The sequence below is a fragment of the Micrasema longulum genome, unplaced genomic scaffold, assembly GCF_059751315.1.
Source record: "Micrasema longulum isolate JH-2025_06_02 unplaced genomic scaffold, ASM5975131v1 h1tg001645l, whole genome shotgun sequence".
Lineage (NCBI taxonomy): Eukaryota > Metazoa > Arthropoda > Insecta > Trichoptera > Brachycentridae > Micrasema > Micrasema longulum.
This window is the reverse complement of record NW_028278824.1, coordinates 194,841-214,272: the sequence shown is the minus strand read 5'-3', so window position 1 is coordinate 214,272 and position 19,432 is coordinate 194,841. Positions and strand designations below refer to the sequence as shown.

Here is a 19,432-nt window from a genome sequence, read left to right as displayed (position 1 = left end):
GATACAAAAACATGCTTTTTGAAGATACCTTATAGACGATGCTTAGTGTTATTTAATCACGATATAATTAAATATTTCGATTTGATTTTCAATATAAATGACCTAGTCCTATAGATTTTAAAAGTATTAGTTTTATATTTTAAACATCTAAAGATTTTGTGCAGTGTAAAACGTTAGCCAGTCATTTGAATTTCAAACACTATTTTCACGAGAAAGCTTAAATAAAGCTTCTTTATAAAATAATGATTGCTATTAAACGAAACATTTAATTTTTCCTACCTGTAACAAAAAACAAAATAACTACGTTTATTAGGAATATTTTACATCTATACAATTAAATATATTTGGTATTGTAATGCCATAATGTATAAATATTAGCACAAATTTTTAAATATGACAAAAGCTTAATTTACGCCTAAATATAATGTCCAATAAAGCCTGCGGCATTACATTTAGCCTAAAATACAAATAACAAAAGCAATAATTTAATCAAATAATACACAAGATTCAAATCAAAACGTTTAACGCATTGAATTGAATACTTTGAATATGTTGGTATATTTAATAATAAATAGTTTTATAGTCGTACAATATTTGAGCTGCGTTCTGTGTCTAATTATTATTTTAAAAAAAACATCACAAATCCATTATTTTTTTACTACATCTATTCAAACATATGTATATTTTATTTGTACAAGAATTAGGAAATCATAAACTCAGGGTCCAAAACAACCTGGTTGTATATTTTAAATATTCGTCAATTTACCCATATTTAAAAATAACTTAATTATTTAGGTGAAACTAAATAACCAGATTTTATAAATATTTGATCAAATAAATATGCTGGTACCTTTGTTAGATTTATAATTAGGAATTTGATTACGGTCAGTTCTTACGTCACATCGATTAGTTCTTAAATTACTTTTGTTTGTAAAATTCTGGTATGTGGTAACCATGTTAAAAATGTCTTTGAAATGAGGCATTTTTTGTTACATCAGTTCGAATTGGGAACTATTAAAGCTCTTCTGCGAGAGCAATGGGCGCTTTAGAAGACGGAGTTCTGGGGCTTCTCTGAACATCTCCATTCTTTCCTGAGATTTGGAAGTCTTCGTTGGAGATGGACACCGTCATAGGAGCTACTTTTAATTGGTGACCATTCAGTTTGATTTCGGTCACAGAATGAGATCTTCCGTGCACCTGGTTAAGCTTTTCTTTGGATATTATATTTGATGGTTTTTCGTGCGTTGGGGTTTTGGATTGTGTGGGGGTGATTTGATTTGATGATTGTGAACGTGTTTGCTGCTGAGTAGTTGTTGATGAAGGGTTAATTTTGGGAGCAGAATCCCTTAAAGCCATTTGATACGCAACTTCAAAAGCTTGACCTAAGGTTAGAATAACTTCAGTTGCTTGATCCTGTAAAACATAAAAAATCAATAAATTAAATTAAACGTGTAAAACTTACTGTTAAAAAAAATGTACCCAAAAAATCTATAAATTCCTATTTGATAGCAGAAAATATTACTTTTAAAGCGCAAATATGCTTATAAAAATACTTAGGTAAATAATGAATTTCCTGGCGCAAGGCGACAAACTTACCGAATGATTGAGGCAGATAATTATTTTTTGATGATCTTATAACGTAATAAATATTACTTATGAAAAATTATAGATATTTTATTTGAAAAAAGGCATGAAAGACGGCTTACCATAGTTGCAACACAGAAAACATGGCAGTAATGACTCTTCGTAGAGTTGTCTTTGGTAATATAGGCAAAATGTGTTAAGTCGTCAGCATCTTGACAAGCACAATGAATATTTCTTATTTCATGTTCACACACAAGTTCCTAAAAAGACATAAACATTTATTTAAGATTGCAGTAAATAATAAAAGGGGAAAAAAATATAAATTGTATAGAAATTTTATAATTACTCTCGTTATAGTATTTAAAAATTTGACTCCTCTGTATGAAATCGACAAAATAATATCAGGCAGTGCACTCGGTACACTATTAGTCTTCTTAAGTTTCTGAATTGATTTTTGAGTTGATTCAGTACCTCTTAATTCTTTCACAACCGTTGATCCTAAATACTGTAACAAACAAACAAAAAGTTAAGAAAATAAATAAACAACACGATTGGAAGAGTCAGACTCTATTGTTAGAACAAGCTGGTCACTTACATTTGCAACATACATAACAGAACTTGTAACAAGCACTAAAGGTTGATGTCTCCACTGAGTCTTCAAAGCTCCAGGAACTCCGACCAAAAGTTCACAAGGAGCTCTTATTTCAAGATCTGCGCCTCTGGTAGTTGGTGGTGGTGGCGGTCTATTCTTCTTATGGCTTCTCTTCAGGGTCTCACCTCCTCCAGATGGTACCAACGTTGGTCCCGAAGAGTTTTGAACAGCGTTATTTTTCAATGTCCCAGTATTTTGGTTCTGGTCGCCGGTAATTTTTAAGTTATGTGCTGCCACGGCTGGGTTCAGAATTGATGGAGATTTCTGTTGAGGTACTGTCGGGTTTTGCGGTAGAGCGAGTATATTTTCTACCACAGGTATGTCTTTTACATCAGCTTTGAGGTTTTGTAGGTTTTTCTGCTATAAAAAAAACGAAAACATAAATGAAACAGACTGAACATTCAGGCACTGGTATTATTATTATTATATAAATCCCGAACCACCTAATATTGAATTTCTAAATTACGTTTATGAGAATTGTAAGCAAAAAGTGTATTTTTTTAAATAGATATTATGTTAGAACAAAGTAAGAACAGAAAATAAAAAAGAACCCTACTATCTAGGGATATTGTTTGAAAAGAAAATTTTTTGAAATAATTTTAATTTACTTTTCTAAATAAAAAAATATCTGAAACCATCACCACAAATTGTTTGAATGAAGGAAATGTTAAAAGTTATTTCTCTTTTCTAACATGATTTAAAAGTTATTAAATTAAATTATTAAATTATTAGTAATGTAGGGTGTAAATAATCGATGTAATTTATAAGAACCTGCTAACGAGTTGTATGTATGCAACTCAGCAGGACTTTAATTTAAGACTATTTTGTAAATATTTTTGAATAATAAATTTAAAAAAAGAGTAAAAATCGTCAAGAAAATATTAATAATAAATACACAAATATTTATTATTTGAAAAAGTCTTCTTTTAAATTATAAAAGCGGAAAACCAATGAAAATTATTTAATTTATTTTCTCATATGTATGTGGACTGGTTATGCATTAATTATCCCAAAAATGCATTTTTACAATCACAGTAATTAACAAAGAGAGTTCCTCGAAATTGTATAATATAATTGCACTCGACTACATTCAAACAGCGATTCTATTGAAAAAATGGCTAACAAAGAAACAAAGCAGTCTCATTACTTAAAAATAATGTTAGTACAGTCAAAATATACACCTACTGCTATTCAAACTGTCTTTTTCATTAGTACTTAAAGCTCGCGCATCCGTTTTGAAAAAGCTTCGTACAATAAGCCTCCCTGTTTACAGTGAAAAGCCTATTTTCGGCATTGAAAAGGCTTATTCACCACCATAAAATGGCTTATTTTCACAGAATAATCCGCGTATTCTGTTCATAGAACCTACTTGCAAATCAGGGATGCCTAAATTTAAAATAAACACTTTAAAGATTATTGTTAAGCTACAACTAAGAATTATTTCATTAAACAAATTTAAAGGTTCTGATTTGTAACACCCTTAGTGTTTTTAATAAATAAGTAGCTAAAATGAAATATTTTTAAATGAAGAAACAAAAATTCAAAAAATGAATGTATTTTTTCGTTTTTTTTTCAAGTAAAAAATCTACCAGAAGACTTATTTAAATAGCTAATTTTAATTTTAAGCTGCTTGGTTATTTATTAAAGTTTTTTTAAGTTTTAATTATTTTTATTTATTTATATAAACATACATATTACAAAAATAAAACATTTCCCTAACTCAATGAGGTCAAGAATTGTATGTTGAGTTGGGATACAACATAATGGAAAGTGGAAGCATGCATATTATAAATGAATACCAAAAAAAATCAATTATAACATTAACATAAATTTTAATAAACCCCTGGACAACATGCTTAATAGTTTAAAAATCTATGAAATGTCTCGCAGCAGTCTCCTGCAATGGTCTCTTCCCTTAGATAAAAACCAAAAATTTCGTTTTCGAGAACTAAATATGATCATCCAGGACCTTAAACACTCGTGGAGCAACAAATGAGAAATTTCTCTGTGCGAAAGCCGTACGTGTTTTTGGTATAAAAAAATTTAAATTATATGAAATCCTTGTACGAGCCTTCTGCTGGGATCTCTTCTTGTGACCGCATGAACATAAATGTGTCAATGACTTACTTCTTTAATCTTAGGATAATAACACAATAACACGAAACTGGCTGATAGAGTCGCCCATATGGAGAAAAACCATTAAGGTAGATACAAATTACAGCAATACCACGGGCCATAGGAACTCGGATCGAGAATTACAAGTGCAAACTGAAACCGTCCGTAACACGTTTGTTGTTTAACTAAAAACCAAACCAAATATTTGGAACGCTCTTGTTCTATGCAATTGAGCTAAAGGGATTCTCTAGTGAATTATTACTCTGATCTTTCATCAAATATTATGTACCTACAATGAATTTGAATAAGCATGTACTTTTTACCACTTAATTGTATTTTCCAACAAAGGATATAATTCAATAACGAAAAATAGTAAAAACCTTTATTAACACTTTGAGTACCGGCCGAATACACATGGAATTTACCCTGTGCCCGGCCCATTTTTATGAAATTTCATGCTTTTTTAAGGGTTTCTTAAACGTGTCATACTTATGAAAACACTGGGTTAAATCAATTGTAGCTTCTCATGTTTATTTAGATCAATTTAATAAGTCATTTTTGTATGATAGTTTTGCCAACATTGGGCCTTTATGGAGAGCCACATTGCAATGTTCGCACATATATCTACAGGGTCTCACTCCTTTTTTGTGCTATGTATCCCGGAGCCGTGTAAACACGTGATTATAATAACCACGCGTTGTGTCCCGGTCCCGTGATTTTACGTAGTTTACCAGCAGCGAAAAAGTAATAATAAAAGAAACTAGATGTCAATAAAATGCAATTTTTCGAACAGCTGGTAAACCACGTGAAAACACGAGACCGGAACACAACGCGTGGTTATATAATCACGTGTTTACATGGCTCCGGGATACAAAGTGTTAACATTAAGGTAAAAATAATTTGACGTTGGAATGTTTTTCCCGGGAAAACCTGAAATAGGAAGCACAATAGCATGTGTCCTATCAGCACGTTGGTTTTATATTTTTGTGCATCTGTTATGGTGAGGGTATATAATGGAGTTTGCATGTTAGTGTAATTAATTTCCTGGCAAAGAGGCGGGTACGTCACGAGACCGGTAGATATAGAAAAGTCGTGATAACATAAAAATTATATTAACTAATATTTAATTATTTGTTGTTCAACCCTTACCAATTATTTTCAATTCGAAATATAAATTCTGTCTTTTTTAATTACCCACCTTTAGTAAGGCACGTGTGAAGTGGAGGGAAGGGAGGTAAGCAGAGGTGAAAACAAAAGGTGTCGCACAGGGGAGGATTCATTTATTGACGGGGGTGCAATAGAAATTGAATGTGCCCCTGTAACTGCATATGGGAAGGTATCGTAAACTTTTTAAAAATAAAAACAAAATTGGTGCACCAACCTATTGACCATTTTGGTACATTAAGGTAAGACGATGTGTCTTATGCTTCAATTGCCAGTCTCATTACCATCATTCCCTTTACCACACCTAATGGTGCATAGGGCATCGCATTGGTACACCAATCGCGGCGCGCCTTGACCTTTTTTGTTACTTGAAGGTAATATGTCAGCCTTACGCTTGGGATGGCAGTCAACGGACTATGAAGTATTCTAGTTTAAAAACACTTTTTAAAATACATTTACTATGTCAATCATGTCGGGAACTGAACCCGAGATCTCGCATGGTAGGCAAACGCGCTAAACATTAAACCACTAGGTAGACAGTGAGATATTAATAATTCAAGTCTGCCATCACGCTGAAGATTTGAACATGAGGCGGAGAAAATGTAAAAGAAATATTATGAAATTTTATTTTCATAATTAATTGTCATCCTATTTACTTCCGCACCTTTTGTGAAAAGCGCACTGTATTGTTAATTGCAGAAAAGCTGCTAGAAATAGCTATTTGTAATCTGGTAGCTTTGGCATCTTTGTGCCGAAATATGGTAATCCAGTAATAAATAATAATATTAGATGTTAGCATTTGTTGTGTCGGTTTTTTTTTTTATTAAAAAAAGAGCAATAAAATTCATAAAAAATGGTAAAGGTTATCTCATTCGAAAGAAAATCTGTTCTACGAGGTATTGTGCTAGCTTTTACGTTACACATAATATTTGATTTGATTACAAGCCTTCAAAATGGAATATCAAGTAGAGAAAAGTAAACATTTTCAACCCCTCCTTCAATCGAGGCCATAAAGCTGCCAAGGCTGCTCGCGATATTTGCGCAATATACGGTGAAGATGCGATGAATTATTGACTGATTAATCGTAAAATAATAAAGGAGAATACATTGTTGACTAATCTGTTAAACTTTTTTTTTGTTGTGTCCTTTCATTTCGAAAAAAACGGACAAAACTTATGTTAACCCCCAACATGTCTCAATTTTTAAAACTTTTTTGGTAGTTAGTAAAACGCAGAAATGTGAATTCGACAGCTGGTTTTGACTGGTTTGTTTATTATTTTTTAGGCTTCAGGCTGAAGTCTGGTAAAACGAACGCAAAATTAGGAAATCTTACGATTTTGCAGTTTTAAAATAAATGTTCTTTTTCAATCGCGCTGTATTAAAAAAATAAAAAAACATAAATTACATGAAAACAATAAAGGTATTTCTGTTAAAAAATATACTTTCAAGTTTTATGTAATTAAAATACAATTACTTTTACACAGGCAGATTACGCCATTTCAAATTAAAACTAAACTAAGGTATCTGGGATCTCAATAAAGACTAAGTATTGAACAAAAATTTGTTGTGATAATTTGAAGATAATAAGTTGAACACCGAAAACGATAAAGCCAGGTCTGAAGGTCATAAAAACGTAAATAAGATGTTGTTATAAATTAAATATTACAATCAAAATTGTGTTGTTAAAAAAAAAAGAGAATACAATTCTACAAAAAAAGATTCAACTAAAGTATTTCATTTTTTTTTTTGAAATTATTACCGAAGGTATAATTTCACATAGAAATAAAAGAAAATGTCACAAAAATGTATGTAATTTTAAATGCTTGTAATTCTTTTCGAAACCTAAAAATTAAAATTTAACTTCGGCCACTTTCATGTTCAACTTATTATCTTAAAATTATTGCAACAAATTTTGGTTCAAAACATAGTCTTTATTGAGATCCCAGATACCTAAGTTCAGTCTAAATTTGAAATGGCGTAATCTGCCGGTCTAAAGGTAATTTTATTTTAGTTACATAAAACTTTTAAGTATATTTTTTTAATAGAAATACCTTTGAAAAATATAGTTTTTTCCTAATTTATGTTTTTTTTTTTATTTTTGCACGATTAAAAAAAAAACATTCGTTTTAAAATGGCAAATCGTATGATTTCCTTATTTTGCGTTCGTCTTACGAGACTACAGCCTTATCCCGATTATCTTTTTTAGTATTTTTAATTGCGCTTTACAAAAAACAGTATTTTACCCACCACCCTGACACGATAATATAAGCTAAACAAAAAAATGCATGTGAATTTATTAGCAAAAAAATTACAAAAAAAGGTTCTCGATTGCTTTTGTGTTCCAAAGTCCTAGTGTTTGATATTCGCAGCGCAGCGATATAATTGCCACATCTCAATGGCAACTAGCTGACAAAAGGTGACAAAGTGCATACAAGAGTATTCCACCCATCCTATACAGCGGTAATAACTCTAGTTAGTTGAGTTATGACACCCCTCGCCCGCAAGTGCCAAACTTAAGGGATGAAAGCCAATTTACTACAAAACCAAACAAAAAAGAAAAAAAGAGGATATTTGTAAATTTGAACATGTGAACACGGTTCGGTTTAATCAACAGTATTTTGATTAGTGATTTTTTCGCACACGTTAATTCAGTAAATTAAATAATTCATTTTAATTTGTTTCTCTTTTTAATTTCTTTTCTTATCCGTATTTTCATTTCCTTTTTCAGTATTTTGTTATTTTGTTTTATTTTTTAATATCACTTTAACCTTTATTTTAATTGTGAAACCTAATAAAAAGTTTATCTGGAAAATAAATTATTGTCTTTTATATTTGTGACCCAGTTTATTTAAAAAAATATAAGAAGTGAGGCTAAAATTATCATTTTTTGTCGTGTCTTTAACTTTAACTTTTATGCGTTGATTTCTTTAAATTTGTAATATTGTTATTTCTTATATTTGAATTGTTATTATATTTTTATTTTTTTTGCATTACATATGTAATTTCCAAATATTTTGTTATTGTTAATTATTATGGCTTAAAACGAGCACAGCCTAAAAATGTTGGTGAGCATGTATGAAAACGTAATTTGAAATAAATAAATGAACAAATATTTTTTTTATAACGTATAAATGTTCGTTGCTGAGGCTATATTTACTCCATCGGGAGTAATTAAGTTTAAAATTTATCACAACAAAGAGGGAAAACGTTTTTGAGAAGAAAATATGGAAGTTTAGGCATGAGCTGTCATCGGTTTCAAGTTTATGATATGTCATTAGCTGTAAAAAAAATATTTTTTTAAATGGCAATTCTGCATGTGTTAATACGCCGGTATTTCCTCAACTTTTCCATTTGTTGGCTTTTGCGAAATAAAAGAGCTGAAATATTTTTTGACGTAGGTGAAATTTATCTAGCTGAATTATTTTACCCACTCGGCAATGCCTGGAAACACCTTTTCAACTGTTATATTTTTATTATTGTTGTAAAAAACTTTTTTCAATTTGTGGTATGACATTTTACACTTATGTGTTTATAGATTTGTATAAACCACTTTAGTTTTAAGTTAAAATTTGACCGGTTTCGAGGTTACTACGTCATCGTCAGGAATTTAACTAACTTATAATTACACGCGTTCTTATTTTATTATAAAAAAATGTATATAAGAGACAGAAAATTTAAATAAATAGAGAGAAAGAAGATTAAATGAATCATAACGGAAATATTTTTAAAAGAAGACTCAAAGTTAAGTTTTTGGTTAGTGACTTAACTAATTTCTAATCGTTTTAAATTGTCTAGACGAAAACCATTTATATTGACATGCAAAATTTCTACACCCGTTTCTTGATTAAAATCATGGTTTTCGGATATGAGATGATTTGCGAATTCTGAAAAATCATTATTACTGAGACATATATGTTCTTTGATTTTAACTTTAAATTGACGTGAAGTTTTTCCAATATAGAAATTTGGGCAATTTAAACAATTAAATTTATAAATTACAGAATGATTTGATTTATCATCCTTATCTTTGCAATTTGATAATATTTTACCTATGTTATTAAAAGTATAAAAAGCTGGCCTAATATTGTTAGGTAAACTTAGAGCAATATTATTATAAAACAAATTAATGTACAAAATTCTACGTCAATTCTCATTATTGTTAGAAAAATTTTGGGAACTATATAAGTATTTTTTCATACAGTTTATTTTAAGTTTTTTATTCAAAATATTATCAATTAAATTTGGTTCATAACCGTTATTGAAAGCAGTACTCTTTTTAGTATTTAATTCTAAGTCAAAATTATTTTTATTTACTGGTATTGAAGTAAGACGATGTATCATATAATGGAAAGCAGAAAAGGTTATGTGATGAAGGATGATTAGAAGATTTATGGATGATTTACTCTTTCTTTCATGTTTCTGTCTCTTTTATACGATATTTTATAATAAAAATAGCAACGCGTGTAATTATAAGTTAGTTCAATTCCTGACGATGAGGTAGTAACCTCGAAACCGGTCGAAGTGTAACTCAAAATAAAAGTGGCTTATACATAATTATAAACATATAAGTGGGTTATATTTGTTTTTATACAAGTTAGTGAAAGTCACTGATAGGTCACATAAACCCCGTGTTAGTAAATGGACTTCTACATCTCTCATCGAAAATGTTTTCCCTCTTTGCTGGAATAAATTACAAATTATTTTAATTGCTATTTAATTTTAAATTGCTTATTTGTAAATGTGACTAATCTGATGTTTTAATTTTCATAAAAACGACCCAGTCGGAAAGCGAACAAAGCAGTCTTTTTAAAGCAGTTGGTGAAACAAAAGAACTTTTCTTTATTTATTACAAACTTTACTCCAAAAAATAGTAAAATCGGAAGCAATTTTTTTTAAAAGCAATAGCAAGTCACAATGCACACAAAATAAGAATTTTTATGCCAAAATTTACCGTTTTCTAATTGTATACGCTTTGCAAGTTATGGGATGAACGAATAATATAATTAAGTGTGAAATGAGATAAATGTATGTTAATAAATTTGCCACAATCCACCTCAAAATGTGCTTTTAGTTAGAAAATTTTCAGAAATTAGCACGACCTTAAATTATCCTAACCTTCATCGTAGGTTTTTCTGCAAGCGACATTATTTCCAAAATCTATGGATTAAAACAATATCTTATTATTAAAATTAACAAAAGGTGATCTAAATAACTAAATCACAGTAAGTTTTTGAACATGAATAAACATTAAAACAATCAATTAATACATCTAAATGCTGATAAATTATTACACAATCTGTCACCAAGCTCCTTATTATAAAACAAAAATAATTATAAAAGCAATGATAAATCAAATAATGATCTACAAATAATTTCCAAATGCTTTGTTTAAATGATCCCTTATACGTAAGCTGAAAATGAATTATTAAAATTGTATTTAAAAATATGTTTGTTTAGTTTTTTGTGACACCTAAATACTGCGATAGTGTCTAAAATTATTTGAATAAATGTATTTTACAAAATGATCATTTTTTAAGTTTTTCAATTTTCTTTTATTTATTTGTTTGGGGACATTGCCCATTTATACAATTCTTATGGATAAATATAACAATATAAAAACAGTTAAAAACATTGAAAAAAAAAAAAAAAAAAACTTAGACAAACATAAAGGACATCAAGACAAGATGTGGACTATTTATTTAGTGCTCGATTAAATTGAAACAAAAAAAGTCCAGATTTTGTCTTGAGTTAACAATACGACAAAGACGGGTCGGATCATTGGAGAATTAAGGCCATATTTTGTTATTTGCTGATTTTAATTACTAAGAAACAGTTACATTCTCAGAATACAAAAAAATATCTTGAAAATGTACAAAATACATCTCCCAAACTTAAAATATAAATAATAATGTCCTGGATACAAAGATAAATAATATAATTTTTTTATATCATTATAATTATTGAGCCGGCCTAGAAGTGTTATGGTCAGCGCGGTTGCCTATCATACAAGAGGACTTTGTTTATATGAAATACTTATTTTAAAGGGTGTTTTCACACTTGAATATTTCATAGTCCTGGCCTGGTACCTGAAGCGTAAGACTGATCATTTTACCTTCATGTAACAAAAATGACGAAGATACTTCGCGATTGGTGTACCAATGCACTGCCCTATGCACCATTAGGTGCGAAGGAGGATTAAGATGAATTATTGAAACATACAATGATGTATAAGTTTAATCGAACATCCTTTAATTTGCGATTAGAATATCGCTGGCCCAAAGCAACAGTGAGATAAACCCGAAATTTCCGATTTTGATATACACATGCAGATATGTTAATAACTTAAATGAATTAATGTTTTCAAATGATAAAATATTGAAGTTAGATAGTTAACCTATGTGAAAATATAATATTCATAATACTCTGAATAATTGAATTCCATCAGACCCAATCTACTTTGAATAATTGAATTCCATCAGACCCTCCGTACACCTCAAAGTCCGATTATTATCTGAGAATAGGTTCTTTAGAGATATCTAACTGTTGCTTTGGGCTAGCGATATGTAATTGTGTGAAATTTATGGATATTATTATAAGATTTTAATGACAGTTTCTATTCTGCAATGTAAGACTTTTACATTATTTTTCCATCAAGATGATAATTAAAATAATTATCTCCAAATAATTTCCAAATGCTTTGTTTAAATGATCCCTTATACGTAAGCTGAAAATTATGTAAGGCTTATGACCTGTCAATGGCTGGCATTCACCATTCTGCCTATATTTGAACATCTATATTCCTTCAATTCTTTCATCTATTGATGTTTGTGAAGTTAAAGAGCTGAAACCTTTATTTATGCGGGTGAGATTCTTCTAATTGAATTATTTCACCTACATACTAGGCAGGCCTGAAAATATTATTTTTTCAATTTCTTTTTTTCATTTTTTTAAACTACTTTAACCAGCCATTGACAGGTCATTAGCCCTGTAGATGCCTAGACTTCTATATTACCTTCTCTTAAATGTTCTTCATCTCTGTTTTAAGTTAAAAAAAGTTAAAAGTTTAGTTTTTTGTGACACCGGCTTGAATTTAATCACCAAATTACGAAAGTTTAATAAATAGATGGATCTAATATATGGTATAATAAACAACACTTTAAATGATACTGTATTCAAAATACAATAATCATGATACACAGTTTGATTTTGAATTCGCGAATTCGTGAATTCGCGTGTATTAAAAAAGTATTTATTCCTAAATATTAATATAATATCTATATATTTGTTTTCAAGTATGCGTATTTTTTTATTAACATCAAACCTTTACAAAATGTCGGAAAAAAAAATACATTCAACATTGACCCTTTTAGACCCAAGACACGGACACAAAAAAAACGCTAAACATCCTCATTAGGAAAATATTTTTAAAGATTTATTTTAGTTCTTACCAGATTGTTGAGATCAGTTTTAATGTCTTCCATATTTGTTGTAGGTCCATTTTGCCTTCCGGCCACTGAAGCCAGAATTCTTCTTCTGTGTCCTACCCTCTGTATCTCCAGTACAGCGGTCAGTTCAACCTCCCAGATCCTTCGCACCCTCTCCATATCAGCGTAAAGGTGCTTTCTGAAGGTATCTTGGTAGCATTCAAGACCTATGAAAAATGAACAAATGAAACAATATCCAGCAAAACAAAAGCACTTCGACGCAAAAAGTTAGGAAATAAAATGAAAAAAATTCACCGACATTTCATCATCATTCCCTTTCCGCACCTAATGGTGGATAGAGCACTGCATTAGTACATCAATCGCAGGGTAACGTGATCATTTTTGTTACAAGAAGATAAGATGATAAGTCTTACGCTTCAGATGCCAGTCTCGGGTTCGATTCCCGCCATGGTTGATAGGAAATATTAATTTAAAAGGGAGTTTTTAAACTAAAAATATTTCATAGTACCTGGACTGGTACCTGAAGCGTGAAATTTTTTATCTTACTTTCATGTTACAAAATGATCAAGATACGCTGCGATTAGTGTACCGATGCAATGTCCTATGCACTATTAGGTGCAGAAATGGAATGATGATGATGATGAAAATAAATATTATTCCTTCCAAGCTTTAAAAAAAATTCAAATGAACGAAAGTTGTGGGAGAAATAATGCGTTGAAAGTATAAAAAAGCTTAAAATACGATAATTTTGATTGTGTTAGTAAAAAATATATGGCATTGAATCTTATAAAAGTTTATTATATTATCATAAATTGTAATTTAATTACCAATTGACTTAAGCCACTTATCAACTGCTTGAGGGTCTGGCTCCGCTTCCTGATCTTTACTTGATACGTTGTTATTGTGGTTATCGGCTACTGGAGGAAGTGACATCACCTCGTCTATCTTCAGAGGAAGAGATTTAGAAGCTTCTAGAATTATCGTCTTCTCCGGATCTTCTATCGCCAGCTCCGAGAAGTCATTGTCTTCGATGACACCGTTCTGAAAAAAAAAATTGGTTCCATTAAAAATCAAATAATAATAATTAACAATCAATAAACTTTTTGTGCCAATAAGGTTTTTTTTTTTGTATGATAAATCGTGTTTTCTAAAATACCAGATATATTTTAAAGTTCAAATATTTAATGGACAAAGTCAGGTCAACTAATGTCAGGCTTCCAGAAATTATAGTATAGTCTTAAACCGGTAATAAAAAGAAAATTAATCGTACGATTTTGCCATTTTAAAAGGACGTTTATTCAAAATCACGCAATAAAAAAAATGAGTAAATTAACATTAAATAAAAGGTATTTTTTCTAAGGTACCTACTTCGGATAAAAATATAATATATGTAGTTTTCGACCGGCAGAATACGCCTCTTAAAATTAAGACTTAAATCGAGTATATTGGCGCACAAATAATGAAAAAAATGTGTTTAAGTAAAAATAGATCGAATAATTTCAAAATAATAGATTTTTAAGTAAAAATGTTTTTGAAGCGTAATTCTAAATTTTTGTTTTTGAAAAAATTCAATGATTTATGAAACAAATTTAGCGGTATTTTTTTTAAATCCAGTTTAAATTATGCCTTCAAAAGTTTAAAAAAAAAAAATATTTTAGTTTCACACCTTTATGGCGATATTTTTTTTTATTTCTGCAGTACGTTTTTAGCAAAAGGTTAATGCTCATATCGGCCGTCGAAAAGCATTACTTTTTACTAAGACTCTTTGGTTGGTCTTATATTTGCTGTACAAAATATATTATTTATTTATTTTACAGAAACAAACAGTCAACAATGATATAATTACATAAAAAAAGATACGGTCTAAAGACAGAACAGCGAAGTTTCTAAATAAAAATCAAACATATTAAATTATGGTAAAATAAAAGGGTGCGATTGTATGTATTTGTATGAGAGTAAGTGTAGAGGTGTGTTTATGATGAGATTATACATTTACAAACCTTAATACCTGGCATTGGCTGCTAATCATTTAACATACTCTGTAACATTTGCCGTTTTACTTATTTCTTTATCATTAAAATTAATAAAATAGGTTTAAGTTAAATTTTTTTTTCAAAAATAAAATGACGTGTTTAGTTCATATAAAATCACTAGAATAAATTTAATATGCATCCTAATATAAACAAAGTTTTATCAACAATAGTTTGTGTTTGTTAAATTTTTTGTAGATAAGAACTGGATTTAACCCTCTTGAGAGTTACCAATATAAATATATATTACATCAGAGATGAATAACATTTTATTGATTATATATCGCTAGTCCAAGAAGGATAAAAATTCAAAAGTATTATCAGGCGTTGCCTGTGTGGAATAATAATTCTCATGTGGGTGTAATAATTCAGTCAGAATCTCACCGGTATCGATAGTAAAATTTCAGCTTTTTAACTTCATAAAGATGAACAGGGGGAAGAATTAAAAGAATATAGATGTTCAAACATAGGCAGAATGGTGAATGTAACACAGTGTGTTAAGGGGCCATTTAAACCAGCCAATGGCAATTTTTCAATAGCACGTTATTTTTTACATTAAATTTGCAATGTATTCTTTAATTATGTTTTTGTTATATGTAGTAAATATGGTGACATTAACTGTAAAAGTTTAATACATATATAATATATTTTTATCCCAACTCAACACAGGACTTTGGTTCCATGGAGTTGGGACTTGTCTCAATAAATGATAAATGAATATTTTGTGAATAAATAAAAATAAAATAAAATAAACAAAATGACAGGTCATAAGCCCTGTAAATGTGTCGACTTCTATATTCCCTTCTTTAAAATGTTCTTCATCTTTGTTGTAATAAATAATACAATACAATATTAAAAAACAAAATTTGTTTATTTTTAAGTCTGTAGCCGGGTAAAACGAACAAAAAATAAGAAAACAATACGATTTTGCTATTTTCAAACAAATGTTTTTTAAAAACCGCGCAATAATAAAAAAATTAAAAATAAAAAAAAAATACTGGTACCGGTAAGAGCCAGTATGAAGCTAATAAAAACTAAAATAATATATTGTTAGAAATTAAATAATTCAACCAGAATTATCTTTAAAAAAAAGATAATAAAAATTAATAAAAAAAGGTTTCAACTAAAATATTGCAATAACTAATTTTCAAAGAATTACCAAAAGCAAAATTTTACGTAAAAATAAAAGAAAATGTCACAAAAATGTATGTGATTTAAAATGCTTTTATTTCTTTTCAAAACATAAAATTAACATTTTGCTTCAGCCATTTTAATTTTCTAATATAGTATCTTTGAAACCTTTGAATTTTTTTAAGTTCAAAACTTAATCTTTAAATGAGAATCGAGATACCAAAGTTTAGCCTAAATTTGAAATGGCGTAATCTGCCGGTTGAAAAGTATTTATATTTTGATTATATAAACCATTTAAGTATATAAATATAAATTAATAGAAACCTTTAAAAATAACAGTTTTTTATTTATTTTATGTTTTTTTTTATTTTATTATTGCGCGATTTAAAAAAAAACATTCGTTTTAAAATCTAAATAATTAAAAATAAAATAAACTATTGTGAGACATCCCTCTCCATTATGTACACAAGAATTGTTTTTTTCTTTACGTAATGGGAAACGTTAATGTGAATATATGTATTTAATTCATGTAAAAATTTAATTTAGTCGTAATATTGTATTTATATTTTTTATCTGCATATATATATTTTTTTTAATGATAAAATCGTATGATTTCCTCATTCTTCGTGCGTTTTACCCGACAACAGCCTTAAGCCTTGCCAAAGGAACAGTCATGTTCTGAAAGCGGTTAGCATATTAAATTAAATTAAGTCGTTTAACACAAACTAAATACGCATGTAGTTATATTATTCAACATGAAAAATTACAAAGTTAATGCTTAAAAAATGTTTTCACATTATTTTTTTCCAATTTTATATTTTTAGGCGATTTAAAGAAATATGGATGCTTAAATAATGCCGATATATAATGTTACTCGACGAAGTAATAAACAAGAAAGTCCACTTTTACCCTAATCATCTAATAATCAAAAGAAATTCGTATGTTTTGTATTAAATATAGATAATAAACTAATTGAAAAAAGTAATAGTACGTAAGAGTTTATATATAATTTTACTTCATATAAAAAAAAAGTAAAGAGTGTAAAGTGATCACTTAAACCGGCTGATAAGAGTATATAAGCCTACTTTACTACCGTAATCCATTCCTTAAACCGTTTTCCAACTCTAAAGATATGTCACTTCTTTAATCATATTATTAAATAAAATCTCACCACGCAACGAGTGGCTTTTGTCACTGCTTTGATGAACGATTTATATTTCAATTTGACAAAGGAGCACATCTTTTCACGTTACTGGTTCACTCGCAGCAAGCGCACAATGATAGTCTGCGACAATAATTGTCACTAGAGACGCACAAAGCAATACTAATTGAATATTTTCCAATAATATTGCTCGTCGGTCACCATTTGTTATCGAATCGGGACAAGGCGGTAACGCTTAGTGATTTCAAACGTCAAAATCGACTTTGCCAGCGGATGCTAGTAAGGTAGGCTATAATGCAAAATGGAATATGTCAAAATATGACTATATTTAGAAGTTCAAAACTGTTCGTTTCAAAATTGCAACTTTCACTTATTTCCACATCCGCATAGGGCACTGCATCGGTACACCTTCCGCAGAGTATCTCGATCATTTATATTCAATTAATAAAGTAAAAAATCAGAATCTCAAAACTCATTGTACCGTGCGCTTGATTGTTTTATAAGCGTATGTTAATGTGTTAGTTGTCACTGAACTAAGCAAACATACAAATTTCGATTGTGTTGTTAGTAGGCACAATAGATTATTTAATTTGAAAACGATTTGTCAAGCGCAAATAAACAAAGTTTATTAACGATTTGAATGGAATGTACTGGGGTTTAAAATATTCTTAAAATAATTGCAATTGTTTTTTTGTAACTTAATTATTATAATAATTTACAATATAAAATACCTTCAATATATAAAATTTATCACTGCTTAAGGTTGTAGCCGGGAAAAACGAACGCTAAATTAGGAAATCATACGATTTTGTCATTTTAAAACGATTTTTTTTTATCGCGCAATAATAAAAAAATAAAAAAACATAAATTATATAAAAACAATATTTTTTAAAGGTATTTCTGTTAAAAATATACTTAAAGGTTTTATGTTATTAAAATATAATTACTTTTAGACCGGCAGATTACGCCATTTCAAATTTAGACTAAACTTAGGTATCTGGGATCTCAATTAAGACAAAGTATTGAACAAAATTTTGTTGTAATAATTTGAAAATAATACATTTAACATAGAAGTGGCCGCGGCCAAATTTTATTTTTTTGTTTTTGAAAAAAAAATACAAGCATTTTAAATCACATACATATGAGACTGACCTTCAGACCAGCCCTACTTGCTTTCGAAAAGGCTGGTCTGAAGTCACAAAAAAGTCAATTAGATATTGTTTCAAATTGAATATTACAATTATATTCTTTTTCCAAAAAAAGAGAATACAATTCTATAAAAAAGGGTTTCACCTAAAGTATATTTTATTTTTAGTATTACCGAAGGCATAATTTTAAGTAGAAATAAAGGAAAATGTCACAAATGTGATTTAAAATGCTTGTATTTTTTTTCAAAAACAAAAAAATTAAATTTGGCTGCGGCCACTTTATCTAAAATGTATCTTCAAAGTATTACAAAGTTAAAATAAATTAAAATTTTTGTTCAATCCTTATATATCCTTATATATACTTACAAAATCGGTACGATCATGTAAATATTTTTTGAGCGCATTCTAAAAATGGGAATAGTCACTTTTGCATTCAAACCAACAATCTACTTGTCACTCCCAATACACCACCTACTTGTGATTTTACATAAATTTTATTCGTAAATTATTCTTTGTTAGAAGTTATCACAAATGGTATAAGGTCATTCTAAATGACGCTAGTAGCGTAAAAATGTTATCACCGAGTATTAATTATGTTAATGTATCAACCCTTTTAAGTTGTAATTTATTATTTTTTTCATTCTGTTTTTCATTTTTAGAATTTTTTTGTTTTTTTTTTTCAAAGTAAAATCATTAAAAGATTAAGCAATTATTTTTTATTCGTATAAAATATAATGTCGTAGAGTCGAAAACACTCGTTTAGGATTCTAGTTATGTATTGCGTACAGAATAGTATTCTTCGGATAACAGACTAAAAAACCTGAAAAAGGAAAAAAAAAATCTTCTCTCTTTATCAACCTTTTCCCATTGAAGTCTAGTATCGATACTAATTTCTTTCGGATATATGTATGTCGACATATGTCTCCGAGTCCGGCAATGATGCATACCGTCTCCTACCCTTGTTAATATGTACTTAGAAGTCATTAGGGATACACTAAATG

The 19,432-nt window shown here is 29.2% G+C and overlaps 1 protein-coding gene across 1 annotated transcript in view; it reads right to left on the bottom strand.

Moving 5' to 3' along the window:
* Positions 1 to 683: 683 nt before the first annotated feature.
* Positions 684 to 19,432, bottom strand: part of LOC148274449 (uncharacterized) — a 200,213-nt gene continuing 181,464 nt past the window's right edge. The window contains exons 14-19 of the mRNA XM_088237109.1: positions 13,788 to 14,001; positions 12,964 to 13,166; positions 2,180 to 2,596; positions 1,931 to 2,089; positions 1,707 to 1,844; positions 684 to 1,413 (exon numbers count right to left, since the gene is read on the bottom strand). Coding sequence (XP_088093235.1) covers positions 1,015 to 1,413; positions 1,707 to 1,844; positions 1,931 to 2,089; positions 2,180 to 2,596; positions 12,964 to 13,166; positions 13,788 to 14,001 — 1,530 coding nt within the window. The 3' untranslated portion in view covers positions 684 to 1,014. The remainder of the gene's footprint in view (positions 1,414 to 1,706; positions 1,845 to 1,930; positions 2,090 to 2,179; positions 2,597 to 12,963; positions 13,167 to 13,787; positions 14,002 to 19,432) is intronic.